The 16,607-nt window shown below is 41.7% G+C and overlaps 2 protein-coding genes across 6 annotated transcripts in view; one reads left to right on the top strand and one right to left on the bottom strand.

Moving 5' to 3' along the window:
* CNKSR2 (connector enhancer of kinase suppressor of Ras 2) overlaps positions 1-4,877 on the bottom strand; it is a 258,934-nt gene extending 254,057 nt beyond the window's left edge. For 2 of the 5 annotated variants that reach the window (XM_082446965.1, XM_082446966.1), the window contains exon 1: positions 4,352-4,876. In XM_082446965.1, coding sequence (XP_082303091.1) covers positions 4,352-4,415 — 64 coding nt within the window. In that variant the 5' untranslated portion in view covers positions 4,416-4,876. Of the gene's footprint in view, positions 1-4,351 lie in introns of all 5 variants that reach the window. The other 3 variants (XM_082446967.1, XM_082446968.1, XM_082446969.1) reach the window with 2 other exon arrangements.
* Positions 4,414-13,018, top strand: LOC309652784 (uncharacterized protein; the record flags this gene model as incomplete). Its single annotated transcript, XM_082446773.1, has 3 exons — positions 4,414-4,496; positions 4,815-5,291; positions 12,252-13,018. The coding sequence occupies 3 exons, from the start codon at positions 4,414-4,416 to the stop codon at positions 12,409-12,411; spliced, it is 720 nt and encodes a 239-aa protein (XP_082302899.1). The 3' UTR covers positions 12,412-13,018.
* Positions 13,019-16,607: the final 3,589 nt, after the last annotated feature.

Below are 16,607 nucleotides of genomic sequence, written 5' to 3'. Positions count from 1 at the left end.
CAGTTTAACTCGAAATGTTGACATTTTCCTTCACCTGATTAAGATAAATTTCAACTTCAGCTCTGGGTCCTATGAGGGGGAAAAAAATTACTAAAGGGCATTGTACCTGTCAAAACTGCTTTCCATTATCGGACGCATTTTCCTTTAGAGCATGTAAACTTTTATACTAAATAGACCTTATTTCATCACTGCATTTTCCTCTTTTTAGGGTTGCATGCAAAACGTTGGCTTTATCTTTGTTTTTTAATACCTAAAATAATGTATTTCATTTTCTGTCCTCAAGAAGGCTGAGTCATCAGGGCAGAAATTAGAAGTCAGTGAATGCTTCTTAAAGAAAATGGTTTACAGTAAACAGGAAAGACCAGAGAAGTTAATTGTGGGATGGCTTCAGAGGCTATCTTAAAAATTTAGATGATTTTAGGAATCATAATAACATAAGAGTGCATGGAGCTAAGTCACAGAGACCATAAGAGAAGATCAGCAAAGTGGGGCCTGTCAGTTGACTCTGAAAACAATAATCCATTTTATTTGATCCAGAAAGGGATTAAAGATCACTGGAAAAAATGTCAGAAAGGGAGCTGGCCCCGGAAAATAACTTTATCTTAGACATCTGGATATTTTGAAAGAATTTCAAAAGGCAGAAAAGGTGTGAGAAAAAAACTGGAATTATTGGGTGTGACAAGGACAAGGAAAATTAATGATAAAATTAATAATAGGGGCCCAAACGTGTTCAAAGGTTTTTGTTATATTTCAGAAGGCAAAAAAAGTAGACTCAAGCAACTGCAGATTATGAAATATTTCCAGGCCCTGCAAGTGAACAGACAGGAGTTGAGAAATAATGTATTTTAGAGTAACAGACTGAGCAAAAATTAGAAACAGTTATTGGCCTACTTTTCTACCTATAGCTTTTCCTAATAACTGCTTTGCTTTTATTCACTGTAAAAAGGTTTATGTTTTAAAATTTTGTCAAAACTACAGGAGGACTGAATGCAATTTCCAACTGAAAAAGGTTAGTTTCAAGCACTAAATGATGAGTATTTGATTTTCTCAAAAAATATTTTCATAAAATTAATTTTTTAAATTAATTTTGAAGGCTATGAGACATTTCCAAATAGCCTGAAGTACTATCAGGATAATGTGGGATATAAATGCTTATTCTACTGACTCATGAGGAGTTCATATATTTACTGGCACTAACATTGACACTGTGTCACATCAAATTTTTACTGTCAGGAGAAAATTCAATGAGTATTGTATTTCACAAATAGTGGAGTTGGGGGTGAGCAAAAAAAAAAAAAAAAAAAAGGAAGTATTTCCTCATAGCGTTTTTTAATAATAATTAACATAAATTTAATACTTATGTGTCCCTCAAATATATTTTAATAAAAAGTAACAAATTAAAGTGAATTGCAGTGTATATATGGTCCTTCATAATTAATCTTGAATATATTCTACCAAAGCTTAATAATCTTGCCAGCCAGGTGGTTTTCCCTTCATTTCCCTCTCTGCTGATTGAGTTTCTATAGCACTTCAATAAACTGTCTGGAAGCATTAAACATATGGCCATGCTATTCTTATATGCTTAATGGTTCCTTTTCTGTTTAGTGAAGAAAAAAATACCCTAGAAAGAGCATAAAGCATATACCTTACTAAAGAGAGTTATAACTATCTACCATTGTGACTAGGTGAAAGCATATGCCATATATATGCTTTAAATGTTAAGGATGATGAAACTGTCACATTAGAAGCATGTTTTAAAGAACTCCCACAATGCTGCAGTTGTTCAAAAGTCCTTGGTACTGCCTTTATAACACTATACATTATACAACACTAAATGAGGTTTGGTCATTCCAAAGCTACAGCCTAAATTAATTGACTTTTAAACATTAGTGCATCTGAAAAAAGGGTGAAAAGTATTTTTTAAATGTATTTCGTAAAGTTTATTTGGGGAAAAGGGTGGGGGGGGGATTAATTAAGCTAATAGTGTAAGTTACCTTAATTAAGTTAATTAATTTGAGGAAATGTTTGTTTCATCTTAGTATTTTTTTTAAACCTTATTTTCTGATAATATCTCAAATCAAATTTATATAAAGATTATGGAAATTTCAGCAGTAAGCAGTTTGGGACTTGAAGTATACAGATAATGACATGAGTTATTCTCTTCCAGTCTAATGTATACAGAGATACACAAATTCTGTCTTTTCAAATAGCTCTAAGATGCATCACCAACAGATATGAAAATAAGTTATTCAACTTAAATATAACAATCACTTAAAATCACAGCTAATGATGTTAGCCCAACTCCAAAGAAGCTGCATTTTAGGCTGGAGAGATTTTTAAAGGACTAGTGTACTGAGAAACTAAAAATGTGTGTCAGAATATGTACATCATATGTTCTACGTGCTTCAGTGGACCTAAAGTGTAGAGAGTGGGGAAAGTGCAAGAATGTACTGGGAGGGTGGGAGGTGAAGAAGATGGAGTATGCAGCACTCACTACAGGCATCATGGGAATTTGTGAGAGGTAGTCTCTGAAGGTAATCTGACTCCCATGGAGCCAAGATAGCTTTTCTTTGAGTATTTCAGTAACAAGACTCAAACTGAAGTACTCTTTTAGGCAAATTCAAAGAAAGGGTTTTAAGTAAGCATTCTTGCTTTTCGCATGTGCTCTGGCTCTTTCTTCCATGACTGAGAAACAGAGAAGACAGATGTTTGTCTGCATCTGACAATGCGAAGGGGGGAAAAATTGGTGGGAATCTAGGAGAGCGGAATTTCAATAGCAATATGAAAACAGAAGAAGGAACAGAAAAAAAAAATGAGCCACTGCAGGACTTTGTCTTAGTCATGGCACCCATGGCACCTTAGCACAATGCACCGCACACAGGGGGGCAGTCGATAAATAATGAATTCGATTTAATTCAGTACACTCTCATTTGTACTGCGCTTTGCAGTTACAAAGCACTTTCCACATATTAGAAAAGAAAAACGAAATAAATGAAGAATAAAGGGGCAAGTAAGGGAATAAAAGGAAAGCAAATGGATAAAGGAAAATCCACAAGACAAGCAAGAGGCTGAAAAGGCTCGGGGGAAAAAGAAAAAAAAAACTGAGTTTCCCTCTGTCGTTCTCAATCACTTCCAATCACCCTACTTTCGTTCTAAAGTACCTGGAGCTTAGAAAGTCTGACTGCTAAGCAAGCCCTAAGAAGGGGCTCCCTCATCTTTGGAACGGCATTTGCAAATGATAAGCCTTTGGTCCCTGATTAATCTACCCAGAGTTTGTGCCTAGGAATAACCACGAGCAAAACTCTTAACATCTCCCAAGTGTGGCGAGCAATCCTTTTTTGTCCATCCCCTCCATCTCGTCAGCATTCCCCAAATCTTAGGAATCTTGGGGATGGGAGGGGGCGCAGTGGTCGTGAGGAGAGGGTCCTCTAACTCAGACAACAGACAACAGAGGGAGACAGTGAGGCAGGAAAGCCCAGGGACAGAGAAAAAGCCCACGTTTGAGATTAAGAGGGCGAATGTCTTTAAGTATGGTTATTAGAAATTGCCCATGGGAAAAAAGGGGAGAGTCTTCAAGATGGAATAAATGAGGGAGCACTTGAATGTGCATCACCTTACACCTGGGGTCGAGCCCCCAGTAAAAAGCCTTAAGATTCAAAGTCTCAAGCGGCCAGAAGAGGAGGAGGCAAAGGACGCGGAGGGATGCACAGGAGGGAGCCACAGATACCAGCGCAGATGCTGTCCCGGGGGAAGCATGTTTTCCTCTCCCCCAAAGCAGCGCATCCCCCGAGCATCCTCAGCCCAACCTGGGGAAGAGGGGGAGCTCCCCGGGTCCAAATCCCGGCGGCCGCGTCCTGACACCATTATGTGGGCTTAAAAGTTGCAGGGAGAGTTGGCGCAAGAAAAGGCACTTGGCAGGGGCGGCCGCCAAGGGGGCGTCAGGATTCCCAGGAACAAAGGGGCCGGGGAACGGGCGACCGTCCCTGGGGGCTCCTCCCTGAGGGGAGAAAGTAGGGTCGACACGTCCTCCCTGGGGGCACCAAGGGGAGCTAGGAGCCGGAAAGACTGACAGGGATTCCACCGTCCGGCTCCCAGCCTCCCATCGGGTCGCCCCGGCCACCCCCGCGCTCTCCGCGCCCCTCTCCGGCTGGGAAGCCACTGACTGGAGACAATAGGAGACCGGGATCCCGAGCCCCCGTCAGCCCTGGAGGTCCCCCGCCGCCCTCGGCGCCCCACGATCAGCCGGCTGCAGCCCCGATGGCGGGCTCGGCCGCGGCGGGCGCCCCTTCCCTCCCGCGCGCCGGGACCCCGAGCCCCAGGGCCGCCTCGCCCTCCGCACAGCGGGCATTACCTTTCATCCAGTCCACTACTTGACTCGGAGACCATTTGCTCACCGGTTCCATGATCAGAGCCATGAGCACAGGGTCGGTTCCGCGCGCGGCGCGGAGCTCGGAGCTCAGACACAAAACGAACTCAGCAGCCCGAGCCGCCCTCAGGTGGGGTCCCTCGCTGGCCGCTGCCTCGCTGGGCGGGCGGCGTGGAGAAGGCGGCTTTTGTGTGTCGAGTCTCGCGGCTGCAGCGGTGGGAGCGGCGACGGGGAGGGAAAGGCGCCGGGGTCGCGGCTCCGCGCCGGGTCTGCTCGCTCCCCGCTGAGGCGGCGGCTGCTGCCGTGGCTCCGCAACTCCGCTCGGGTCTCCGTCCCTCGGGGCTTCAGTTCATGGCTTGCACTGCCGAGGGTCGCAGCGCTAAGGGAAGGAGCTGCCGCCACACGCCCGCAGCCAACTTGCCCGTTCGCCTCGTGCGCGAGAGTGAAGCCCCCGGCACGACCAGCAGCCCGGCGGAAATGACGAGGGGCCTCCTGCCACCCAAAATATCTCTCCGCAGCCCTCGGGTGCGGGGCGCGCGCACCACGAGCCCCCCGCCCGCTCGTTGCCGCGCGGTCCCGCCCCCGGGGCCGACGGCAGCCGCGCCAGGCGCGTGCGCGTGCGCGCGCCGGCACGAGGCCCGATACCGGGGTCTGCCTGTCAGTCAGGCAGGTGCGGGCGGCTCGTAGCGTCGCGTTCCCGCCCTGCGGGCCGCCCCGGGACGGAGGCGGGCGAGGAGCGCGTGCGCGGCGGCGGCGGCCGCGGCGGCGGCGCGGGTTCCAGCTTCGGGTCGGTCGGTCAGCCAGTCAGTCAGTCAGTCAGGTGCCGGCGGCGGGAGCGCGGCTCCGAAGGGCCTCTGAGCGGACGTGGCGGCGGCGGGACGGGCTGCCCACCAGTTGAGCGCCGACTGCTGAGGCGGCTGAGGAGGTACCTGCGGCCCCGCCGCCGAGGGGTGGGGGACGCCGCTGAGTGCGGGGGTTACAGCGGGAGCCCGGGCTTTCCTCGCGCCCGCCCTCCACGCTGCTGAGTGGGCTCCCGAGGTGATTCCCGAGCCCCGCGCACGCCCGCGGAGACGGAGGCGTGGAATGCCGCGGACGGGGACCGGGCTCCGCCAGCCAGAAACGCAGCGATGACGAGGCAGGAGGGCCGGTGCTGTCGGACCGCCCCCGGTGCTGCACCGGCCCTGGGAAGTCAGGCGCGGAGCCTGGAGCCTTCGAGCGCCGGCCGCGGCGATTCCGAGGGAGGTTCGGCCCCACGTGCCTTTTGAAGGGCTTGGTGTCGGGTTTTCGGCCAACTCTTCTGACGCTCAGAGCACCCAGTGCCCATTTTAGAGGATGTCCTTTTGTTTTCAGATATTCTTGTATAAGAACTGAAGGGTAACACTGGGCTTGAAAATGAGTGACAAAGTGTAAACAACATGGTTCTTCAAAACTCCAGTTCTTCCGAAATCTTACACAGGCTCCTGTGCAGTCCTTAGTAAAACAGACAGTTTGCCTAATGAGGCTCGATTTAAACGACAAATAATTCATCCTAGAATGTTTGGACGCAAAGTCTCTGCCACTGTTGTAGATGTTTTCTCTTTGTCATTCTTAAATAGTTCCACTGAGTAAAAGAGAAACTCACTTTATTTCTATAACCATTGCAATAATGGCAATAGGATTTGCCAGTTCTTGCAGTAACCCATTTTCTCTAGTTCAATTGCATGGGATGCAGAACTGCCACTTTTCTCAACTAACATGAGTTGACATCACCCCCACCTGCCCCCGCCCCCCCACAAAAAGCTGAAACCACAGTAAAAATATTTTTGATCTTTTCAGGCTAGTGATACACAACAAGTAAAACTTAAGATGGCCTGTCTGTAGGCTTGTTGTTTATTTTTCTAATAATACAAACTTAAAAGTATATGAGAGATTTTGGAAAGAAATGTAGAAGATTATCTAGACAAGTCTACACTCAGACGGTACAGGTATAGCACTTTCCTTTCATAATCCAGACCGTGGTTGTGATTTACAGTTTTTTTCTTGGCTGACCAGGTGTGAAAGGTATTGTATCTTGGAGTGCCTACATTCCAGTGTTCTCGGAACATTGCATCAATATTTCTAGAAAAGATCAATTCCAGCATCAGTACTTTATGGAGTAGCTTTATGTTCAGAAACGTAATGGAATGGATGCATTGTGAATCATTAGAGGTTACAGTCACAGGGAGATGTTAAAAGTAATTTGATCAAAATAATACTGCTAATAATAACAATGAACACTTATTGAGCACTGTGCTAAGTACTTTACATATATTTTATCCTCAAAACAGCTCTATCATTAGCCACGTTTTACAGATGAGAAACTCTTGGCTATCACATTCACTTCCTATCCCCAGAGCCTATTATTACACATAGTTCAATAAATGTTGAATAAGTTAATGAGTAAAGCTTAAAGAGGTTAAGTAATTTGAGGTCATGATGCATGATTGTAGTACCAAGTTAAGGTGATTCCAGAATATGACTTTTAAAACTAGTAAAACGGTTTGTATCAGTGTCCCAAAATGAACAGTACTTTGGAAGGTGAAGGTCTATTGAAAGTTAACTGAATATGTCTCATCAGAAAGTTAACTACAAAGGAGGCTAAGAGTCACCATGAGTGTGCCTGTGCGGTACCCACTGTGAGAATATAGGAAGTGAAGAAATTTGGCTGAAACACCAAACAGTATATCCTGACTGTGCTTGTATGACAAGCAACCAGACTACGTCATATTGCAAGCAAGCTTAAAGTGAGATATTGTTTGCATAATGAATGGAGTATCAAAACAAATGCCAAACACCAGGATGTGGTAAAAATAAAAGATACGTATTTCATGAAAGACCAGTACCAAAGAAGATGGAAAAAACAGTCCTAGAGAAAGAGGATTTTGAGAATTACGTCACAGAATTAAGTTGTACATGTTCTCCTCCTATATATGTTACAGTAAGGAATTTATTTAATATAATCACCTGAGATAACTATTAGAAAAGTAATTGTAAAAACTAGGAATGACTGAGCCAAAATGTGAGTGTGGGGTTATACTATCTAATAGCGTTCACCAAGGCCTGAGGTATTTTTCCCAAGTCCTCCTCCCTGAGGTTTCCCCTACAAAACATACAAAATATCAAAAATTTGCCTTAGATTTTGACAGTATAATAGGCATTAATTATTTCACTTAGTTTGTTAAGAACACAACTGACTTCACTCAGATAGTCTTGATTTGGGGAGAAGAAAAATAAAATGATTAAATCATCTTTGCCTTCACTCTTTTATTCTTAACTCCAAATGACTCAGGTAAATCGTTCCTGCATTTTTCTTTCCACAACTTTGCAAATAAACTGGCTTTTATATTTTTTTGCCTATTATTCACAATGTTAATGTCTTGACCCATTTTTGTTAGTATAACGTTATTACATACAAACTTCAACCTCTTAGTTTTGCCTTCTCTTAATGAACAAATCTCAAAGATTAGGGGAAAAGGTATGTTATCATAAACTACATATCAAAACAGTGCACTAAATGATATGTGACACATACTTCAACAGTCTAGATATAAAAGCCAAACTAATTCTTTGGAAGCAGACTTGGATTCTTTTTGGAAGCAGGCAAAGGAGAAATATTAAACTGATTAATTGGAGACGTAGAACTTGTGAGATGTTTGCAACCATATCAAAATAAACCACTTTAACGAGCCACAACTACTGAGCCTGCATGCCACAACTACTGAAGCCCACGTGCCTAGAGCCCGTGCTCCGCAGCAAGAGAAGCCACCACAATGAGAAGCCCGCATACTGCAACGAAGAGTAGCCCCCGCTCGCCGCAACTAGAGAAAGCCTGCCCGCAGCAACGAAGACCCAATGCAGCCAATTAATTAATTAATTAATTAAAAAAAATAAAAAATAAACCACTTTAAATCATCATTTAACCCAATTGTTATAGTTTTGTTTGTTTTGTCTTTTAGACCTTCTAGAGTTCAATACAAAATTAAAATCTCTTGACCAAAATATTTTCAGTTAAGATTTTGTAGTATATGTAATGAGTCTAAGTACTTCAGATATGAAATTTACAAAGGTTCTCTGACTAGAATCTAGGTGCTCAATGGCTCTGACTCTTAGGGATGAGGGCAGATGGGGAAGGAGCCTAAAGCCTTTGTCTCTTTGGGGCCAAAGACAGGAGTAAATAATGTGAATGTTTCTTCTGGAGCTGCAAGTTAAAGATTTCTAACCTAGATTATTTTTATAGGGGCCTTAATCTTCACTTCCTATTTCTTCTGCTAAGAAGCTTGCTCTGCATCAGACCTCAGACTTGCCAGGCAAGACATATTTTAATGTTTTTTAGTTATTTAACATTTAGACAAAATGTCTTGCAGAGCCCTTTCTGGTGATTGTCCCAGTTTGCTTAGATTGTGTTTTTGCTATAGCTCTCTGTTTAATGTTTAGATTTCTTGCTTTTTTAATGATTAATATATTATCAGAAATTTTTTTCTCTCTTTTATCTTTCATTTTTGAATGATTAGTGAGAAGTGACAACACAGAACAGCTGTGTGGGTCGTCCCTGTCCTAAAAGATAGGAAGGGATGGGAGCCCTCTTTTTTCCACTTAGTTTTGCCCAAACCTTTCCTATAATTCTAAAAGCAGGTGTTCTGTGCTGGCCCAGTTGTATACCTTGATCAGAAAAATGAGCTAGGCAATTCTGATAAGACTAGTAGTGATTAAACAAGATACAAGTTATTCTCAGGAACAGTATATAAAACTTGCTCCAGAGAAAGTTAAGCAAAATTTCTGGAACAATGTTTTTATTTTCTTGTAGTATAATTCAACTAATAGCTATGAGTAAAGAGCTAAAGCCTCTGATAGCAATCTGTCTATGCCTCCAATAGTCAGAGAAGCAAGTAGGAAGAGATCTTTAACTGTAAATGGGCCTTCAAGTGTGCTTCTCTGGGCCAAACCTCCCTTTAGATTATCAGGGAGAAGCACCCTGAGACTATAATTAAATTAGTAGAATCCTTTCTTTGCTGTTCTGCCTCAAGGGTAAACTGTATTAAATCAAGCCATGTCCTTTCCAGACCAAGATTCACAACAGTCATCTCTGAGTGAAGAAAAATTGGCTGGAGTTGAAGTTATCCCAATAGGGTTTTTTGTAGGGCTCTTTCCAGGTATTCCCTGCTGTTAGATTTTTATTAATCACAATCTAATAAAAATCCCAGAGCCCACCTAAGATTAGGAAACCTAGTTTTCTTAACTAGCCCTAGCCCACCAGGGAAGTTTCTGGTGCACTTAGCAGCCCTTAATGAAAAACATATAAACTTATTGTTAAATAAACATTTTTTGAACACTACCAATGTGGTGGCCCAAGTTGTATACTTTAATCAGAAAAATGAGCTTGATTTTGTGAATGCAGAGTTGACCAAGATGCTCACAGATTGGTAGGGGAAACAGAAACATTCACAATTAATTTAATAGGATAATGTGATAAGTGCAATGATAGATGTGCCCTGTACTATGCACAGAAGGGTACCTAACAACTGGGAGGAAGACTATATGTGTGAGCAGTTATAGAGCACTATGTAGAGGTGCCTGGATGGCTGGAGTTGAAAAGCAAAGCAAGAGGTAACGGGAGATGAGGTGGGAGGGGTGGGCAATAGCCAGATCAGGGGGAAAAATTCAAACTAAAAGGTAACCTAAAAAGATAGAGCCATATAAGGATTTTAAGCAATAAAGTGACTTGGTCATATTTATATATTTATGTTTTATGTTGACTGACAGCCATGGAGAGCACAGATTTGAGAGGGACAGGATGGAGGGAGAAGTCAGTTTGAAGGATGTAGCAATAGACCAATGAAGAGATGTCTTGGGTCAGAAATAGATGAGTGGAGGTGAGGATGGAGAGAAGGGGATGAATTTAATAAATATTCAGGAGAACTTGGTGGTTGATTGGATATGAAAGGTTAGGAAAAGAGCAATATCAAGAATGATTTGCATGATTCTAGCTTTGGTGAATGGGTAAATTATTTCTTCTCCATCTAAAATAAAAAATAAAAGTGGATTTGGAAGAGGAAAGTGATCTGAGATATTCTCTTGTGGACACTCTAAACATGAGATACCCATGGGACAGCTGAGAAGGGTTTTCCAGTAGGCAGTTTCTGCATTCACATATAAGGGCTGAAGATAGAGACTTGAAAGTCACTACTAAAACAAGAATATGAATGAGGACCAGGAGAGTGTGAGATGCCCATGGAGGAAGCCCACAGAAGAGAAAGAGAAAAAAATTATAAGGAGAACCAAGAGAATGCAGTGTCATGGAAACCCAATGAAAAAAGTTTCAGATAGAAAAGAGTGCAAAATTGTGTGAAATGCAAAAATGATGTTCCAGTAAGAACTGAGAAGAAAAATCTGGTGTTTCTGTCAGTTTAGATATCCTTTGTGGCCTTATTGATACCTGTGGAAGAACCAGATGTCAAAATGGGAAGGCTTGGTATATACGCCATCAACTTTTTCACAAGTTGGTTTTTCTTCTTCCTCATAACCCACCTAGGTGTATATCTTATTCAGATGGCTCCATGATGAATGGTAACAATTCTTCAGTTTACCACTACCACTTGCAATACTATTTTCTGATGAAATCCCAGGAGCTATTGATGATCCCTACTCTTATCTGATTATACTTTCACCACTTATAGAATGATGGCCCTTTTAACTAGGCTGACTTTGAAATCCTCACCTCCTCATCAGATTATAGGAGAACAGCTTTACCATGGCACTCTGGTCATCTTGCACATCTCTGCATAGGCTGTGTATGCAAGGCTCAACCAGTCTGACACATGTCATGGCAAAATGCCCTGTGATCTTTCCTGGAACATGGCAAGATGATCCTGTGAGGAGCTATCCCAAGTCCATTTCTTATCTGCCACCCTGGTTCCAATGAGGCGTGGGACTTGCCATCTCACAGCAGCTTCAGGTACAGCTTCAGACTAAAGAACCATTCAGCTATAGTTTAGAGTTGGCTCCTCAATGACAGAGTGACCCACCACTTGTATCATCTATCATCTGGCCCCTCCAGTTTGGTATCATCCTGTGGGACTAGGGACATGGGGAGTTGACACCATGCTGATATTGTGTTGCTGTCTGTGTAAATAATAAACTTTCTAAATTCATTTGGGGTCATTTTTGCCTTACAGGCTGAATCTATGGAGGTGTGATAAACCAATCTAGCAGCTGCCACCACGCTGCTGCTTAGGTACTGCTTGACCACTTGGCACAGATCTGATCTCGGAAGTCCATAAATACTCCCAAAAGGAGTGAGTTCTGCTGAACCTCTGCCTGGATAAACTAGGCCAGTCCAGCCCTGGCCTAGTAAATCAGCAGCAACAGCAGCAGCAGGAGCTGGATTTCAAATTTGAAAAGACTGCATTTGCTTCAATCATTGGGGCTCCCTAAGATAACCCCATAACTAATGAAAGAAACACTCTGTGTTAATATGGCAGGATAAAAACAAAACCCTGATCTAAACCCTTTCTTCTGAGCTTTAACATTATTTATTTACAAAACATCTAGCTCTTAGGGAATTCCCTCATATTCAAGATGTTAGGTCCATTTTCATCTGAACATTTAGCAGTCTTATTTGTAGTTGCAAATGTGAACTGGCAAAATTGGTGCTAGATAAGTTCAGAGATTCTATTTATAAATTAATACAGATCTATAAATCAAAAATTTTAAACATAAAAAGTACTTAAGGTAGGAGACAAATTGTTTGGTCCTTGGCTAATAATTGACAGACTACAGAGGAATAAAGATGGGGAGTGGGAAAAGAAGATTTCTTTCTTTCTCCATAGATATTGTCATTTTTTCTCAAATGGGTCTTATTTACTTCTAGGAAGATTGGAAAATTAAGGATGCTCATACCAAGTGGAAAAAATCATTTATTCCCACTGACCAAGAACTGTATCCAGAAAGAGAGAGAGGCATGTAAGTTTGTCACTGCTTTTGACATTTTCTTGATTTTGAAAGGAAACTTAGTTATTTGGGTCATCTAAGTAATGAAAATATTTTGGTTTGTTTAGTGTCTCTTAGGAACTATTTCAAATACTTTGTAGCACATTGCAGAAGCTATCATTTATTGATTTTTCATCATGAGCATCTACTCGGTATAGGCCATGTGCTAAGGAATATAGATACAAAAATGAGTAAAACATGGTAGCTGTCCTTGAATCCTATAAACAAAACAAAGCATACAGATAGATAGTTTTGACATAAGGTAGCAAGCAAAATGACAGAGACAAACAAAAGTGTTTTTGGTGTATTTCACAATATGAAAATATGAATGCATACCAAATAAATAAATAAGCATCTTTCTAGATTATAAAATGGCAATGTAATTTGTACATTGTATAATGTTTTGTCTCCATTCATTCATTCAGCAGACCTTTATTAAATGGTTACTGTATACCAGGGACTTGGCTAAGCACCATGGATAAACTAGTGAATATAATGAATATGGCTTCTGAGCCTGTGAAGTTTACAATCTAGTGGAAAACATACAATACACTCATAAGCAAACAAAATATGTATATATAAATGCAAATCATGAAAAATACTGGCATGAAATGTACAAAGTGTAGTGATAGAGAACAACTGCAGCAAGGGAGAGAGGAAACTCCTTACAGTGATCAGAGAAGACTTCTCTGAGTAGGTGACTTTTAGGCACAGTGTTGAGATATACAAAAAATACAGGCAGGCCAAGATCAGAAATAACTCATTCAAGGGAGAGGTAAAAGCATTTGTAAAGTCCCTGGGGCAATAAAGAGTTTGATGTGATTGAGGAACAGAAAGGAAGTCAGCGTGAATCATAGTGAATGGGCGAGGGCATGAAAGAGGCTAGAGAAATAGGCTGGAGTTGGAAAAAACAGGGTCTTCTAAGTCCATGTGGTAACTAGCTTGGAGTGCAGTGAAAAACCTTTAAGACTTGTAAGCAGGTCAGAAACATGATCTGATTTATGTTTATAATTTAAGGAGGGGCGCTTCTACTTACAGAAAGACCAAGGAGAGGTACATTTCCCTAGTCCTCCCACTAAATACAACTAAAAACCCTAGACAGTATATATAAAACAAACATAAGAAGACTTTGAAAGGTAAAGAGAAGAAAGAAGACAAGCAAGGGAACTCAGACCCAAGGAATGACACAGTGGTGAGTTCCCCAGGTTGTTTATTTTTTGTTCATCACAGAGTTAGAGCTGAAGAAGCTAGCAACCTGGAAACACCAAAGGCACAGACAAAAGAGTCCCAAGAAAAGCCTGAGTTCTCTAGTTAAATGACCAGGAAAGGGGCAGCCTAGGAAGGCAGAAAACATTGAGACAGTAACCACTCTACTCCAGCCAAACACCACACGGAAAACTGAACCCCACCCCCACCTTTGCCAGCAAAGGTGCACCTAGACTTCTTTAAATTTGCCAGGGTATAGCAAGGCACTCCAACATCCCTGCCATGGTGGTTTCAGAGAATGCCAAAGTGGAACTGGGTCTTTCATCCTTGCCAGGCAGTAATGATCTCCCCCACCCCACTTCCAGTGTCAGAGGAACATGGATTGCTTCTTCCACCCAGCAGTAACAGAGTATCCCCTTCTCTGCTGTAGTGGTGTTGGAGGAGTCCTTGTGGAGAGTAAAGACTTTGATCACTGCCCAGCAATAATGATACCACCTCGCATCCCATGATGTCAGCAGAGTCCAAATGGTGAGCTTAAGTAATGAAACACTTCTACCCCTCCCAGCCTGGGAGGTATTCGTGGAAGTCTGTAGGAAAGTCAGAACTCCAACCATGGTCCAACAGTAATGAGAAGCCCCACTTTCAGGTGTCAATGAAGGTTGAGTGGGGAACCTGGACTTTTACAACACCTGGCTGAAAGAGGGCCACACCCCTGCTTCCTCTTTTGGAGTGGTGTCACAACTAAAAACAAAGGTTTATATAAGATCCAGAGGCCCATAACATAATACCCAAAATGTCCAGATTTCAATTGAAATTCACCTGTCATACTAAGACCCGTTAAAATCTCCAAGTGCATGGAAAAAGACAATCAATAAATGCCAACAACAAGATAACAGAAATGTTAGAATTTTCTGACAAAGATTTTAAAGCAGCCATCATTAAAAAGCTTCAATAAACAATTAAAAACACACTTGAAATATATGAAAAAATAGAAAAGCTCAGCAAAGAAATAGAAGACAAAAAAGAAACATGAAATTTAGGAACTCAATACAATAACTGGAATAAAAATTCAATGTAGAGGTGAAACAGCAGAATGGAGGTGACTCAGGAAAGAATCAATGAATTGACAGATAGCATAGGGGCTTCCCTGGTGGCGCAGTGGTTAAGAATCTGCCTGCCAATGCAGGGGACATGGGTTCGGTCCCTGGTCTGGGAAGATCCCACATGCCGCAGAGCAACTAAGCCTGTGCGCGACAACTACTGAGCCTGCGCTCTAGAGCCCATGAGCCACAACTACTGAGCCCATGCACCATGACTACTGAAGCCCGTGCACCTAGAGCCTGTGCTCCGAAACAAGAGAAGCCACCACAATGAGAAGCCCGTGCACCACAACGAAGGGTAGCCCCTGCTCACCACGACTAGAGAAAGCCTGCAGGCAGCAACAGAGACCCAACACAGGCAAAAATAATAATCAAAAAAAAAAGAAAGATAGTATAATAGAAATTACCAAATCTGAACAACAAAGAGGAAATAGACTTAAACAAAACAAAAAAAGAACAGAGCCTCAGGGACCTGTGGCACAAAAACAAAAGATCTAACATTCATGTCATTGGAGTCCTGTAGGAAAGGAGAAAAAGGGCAGTACTGAAAAAGGACTCAAAGAAATAATGGCTGAAAACTTCCCCAAAGTGGCAAAAGACATAAACCTACAGATTCAAGAGGCTGAATGAATTCCAAACAAGATAACCAAACAAATTCAAACCAAGGCATGTCATGCTCAAATTTCTGAAAACTAAAGCAAAAGAAAAGAAAACAAAAATCTTGAAAGCAGTCAGACAGAAACAAGACCTTACCTATGGGGAAAAATAATTTGAACGACAGTTGATTTCTCATCAGAAACCATGGAATCCAGAAGGATGTCAGCAAGATTGCAAACTAGGAAGCTTCAAGTTCTTGTTCCCCAACAGAAACATTAAAAAAAAAAAGCAAAAAAACAACAACAAATTTACATGCAAGAAAATGAATTTGGACCCTTGCCTTACACCATATACAAAAACTAACTCAAAATGGATCCAAGACATAAATGTAAGAGCTAAAACTATAAAACTCTTTGAAGAAAGCACTGGAGACAATCTCCATGACATTGAATTTGATGATGATTTCTTATATATGACAAAAAATGCACAGGCAATGAGAGAAAAAATAGTTAAATTGAACTTAGTCAAAATTAAAAATTTTGTGTGTTAGAGGACATTATCAAGAAAGTAAAAAGACAACCCACAGAATGGAAGAAAATATTTACAAATCATATATCCAATCAGGAATTAACATCCAGAGTATTAAAGATCTCCTACAACCTAAGAACAAAAAAATAAGCAAGCCATCTAAAAAAATGGGCAATGGACTTGAGTAGACATTTCTCCCAAGAAGATATACAAATGGCCAAAAAGCACATGAAAAAAACATTCACCATCACTAATCATTAAGGAAATGCAAATGAAAACTACAGTGAGGTAGTACTTCACACTCATTTAGTTGGCTACTATAAAAAACCAGAAAATAACAAGTGTTGGTGAGGATGTGGAGAAATTGGAACTCTTGTACATTGCTTCTGGGAATGTAAAATGGTGTAGCTACTGTGGAAAATGGTTTGGCAGTTCCTCAAAAAATTAAAAAGAATCACCATATGATTTAGCAATTCTACTTCTAGGTATATATCCAAATGAATTTAAAAGCAGTGACTCAATCAGATACTTGTACAGCAATGTTCATAGCAACATTATTCACAATAGCTAAAAGGTGTAAACACCCCAAATGTTGATCAACAGATGAATTTATAAACAAATGTGGTATATACATACAATGAAATGTTATTTATCCTTAAAAAGGATTGGAGTTCTGATACATGCTACTACATGGATGAACCCTGAAAACACTATGCTAAGTGAAATAAGCCAGACACAAAAGGATGACTGTTGTATAATTCCACTTATATGAAGTACCTGGAATATGCAGATTCACAGAGACAGAA

This window comes from Balaenoptera physalus (genome assembly GCF_965194825.1).
Source record: "Balaenoptera physalus genome assembly, chromosome: X".
Taxonomy (NCBI): Eukaryota; Metazoa; Chordata; class Mammalia; order Artiodactyla; family Balaenopteridae; genus Balaenoptera; species Balaenoptera physalus.
The sequence above is the reverse complement of the archived record's forward strand: the minus strand, read 5'-3'. Positions and strand labels throughout refer to the sequence as shown.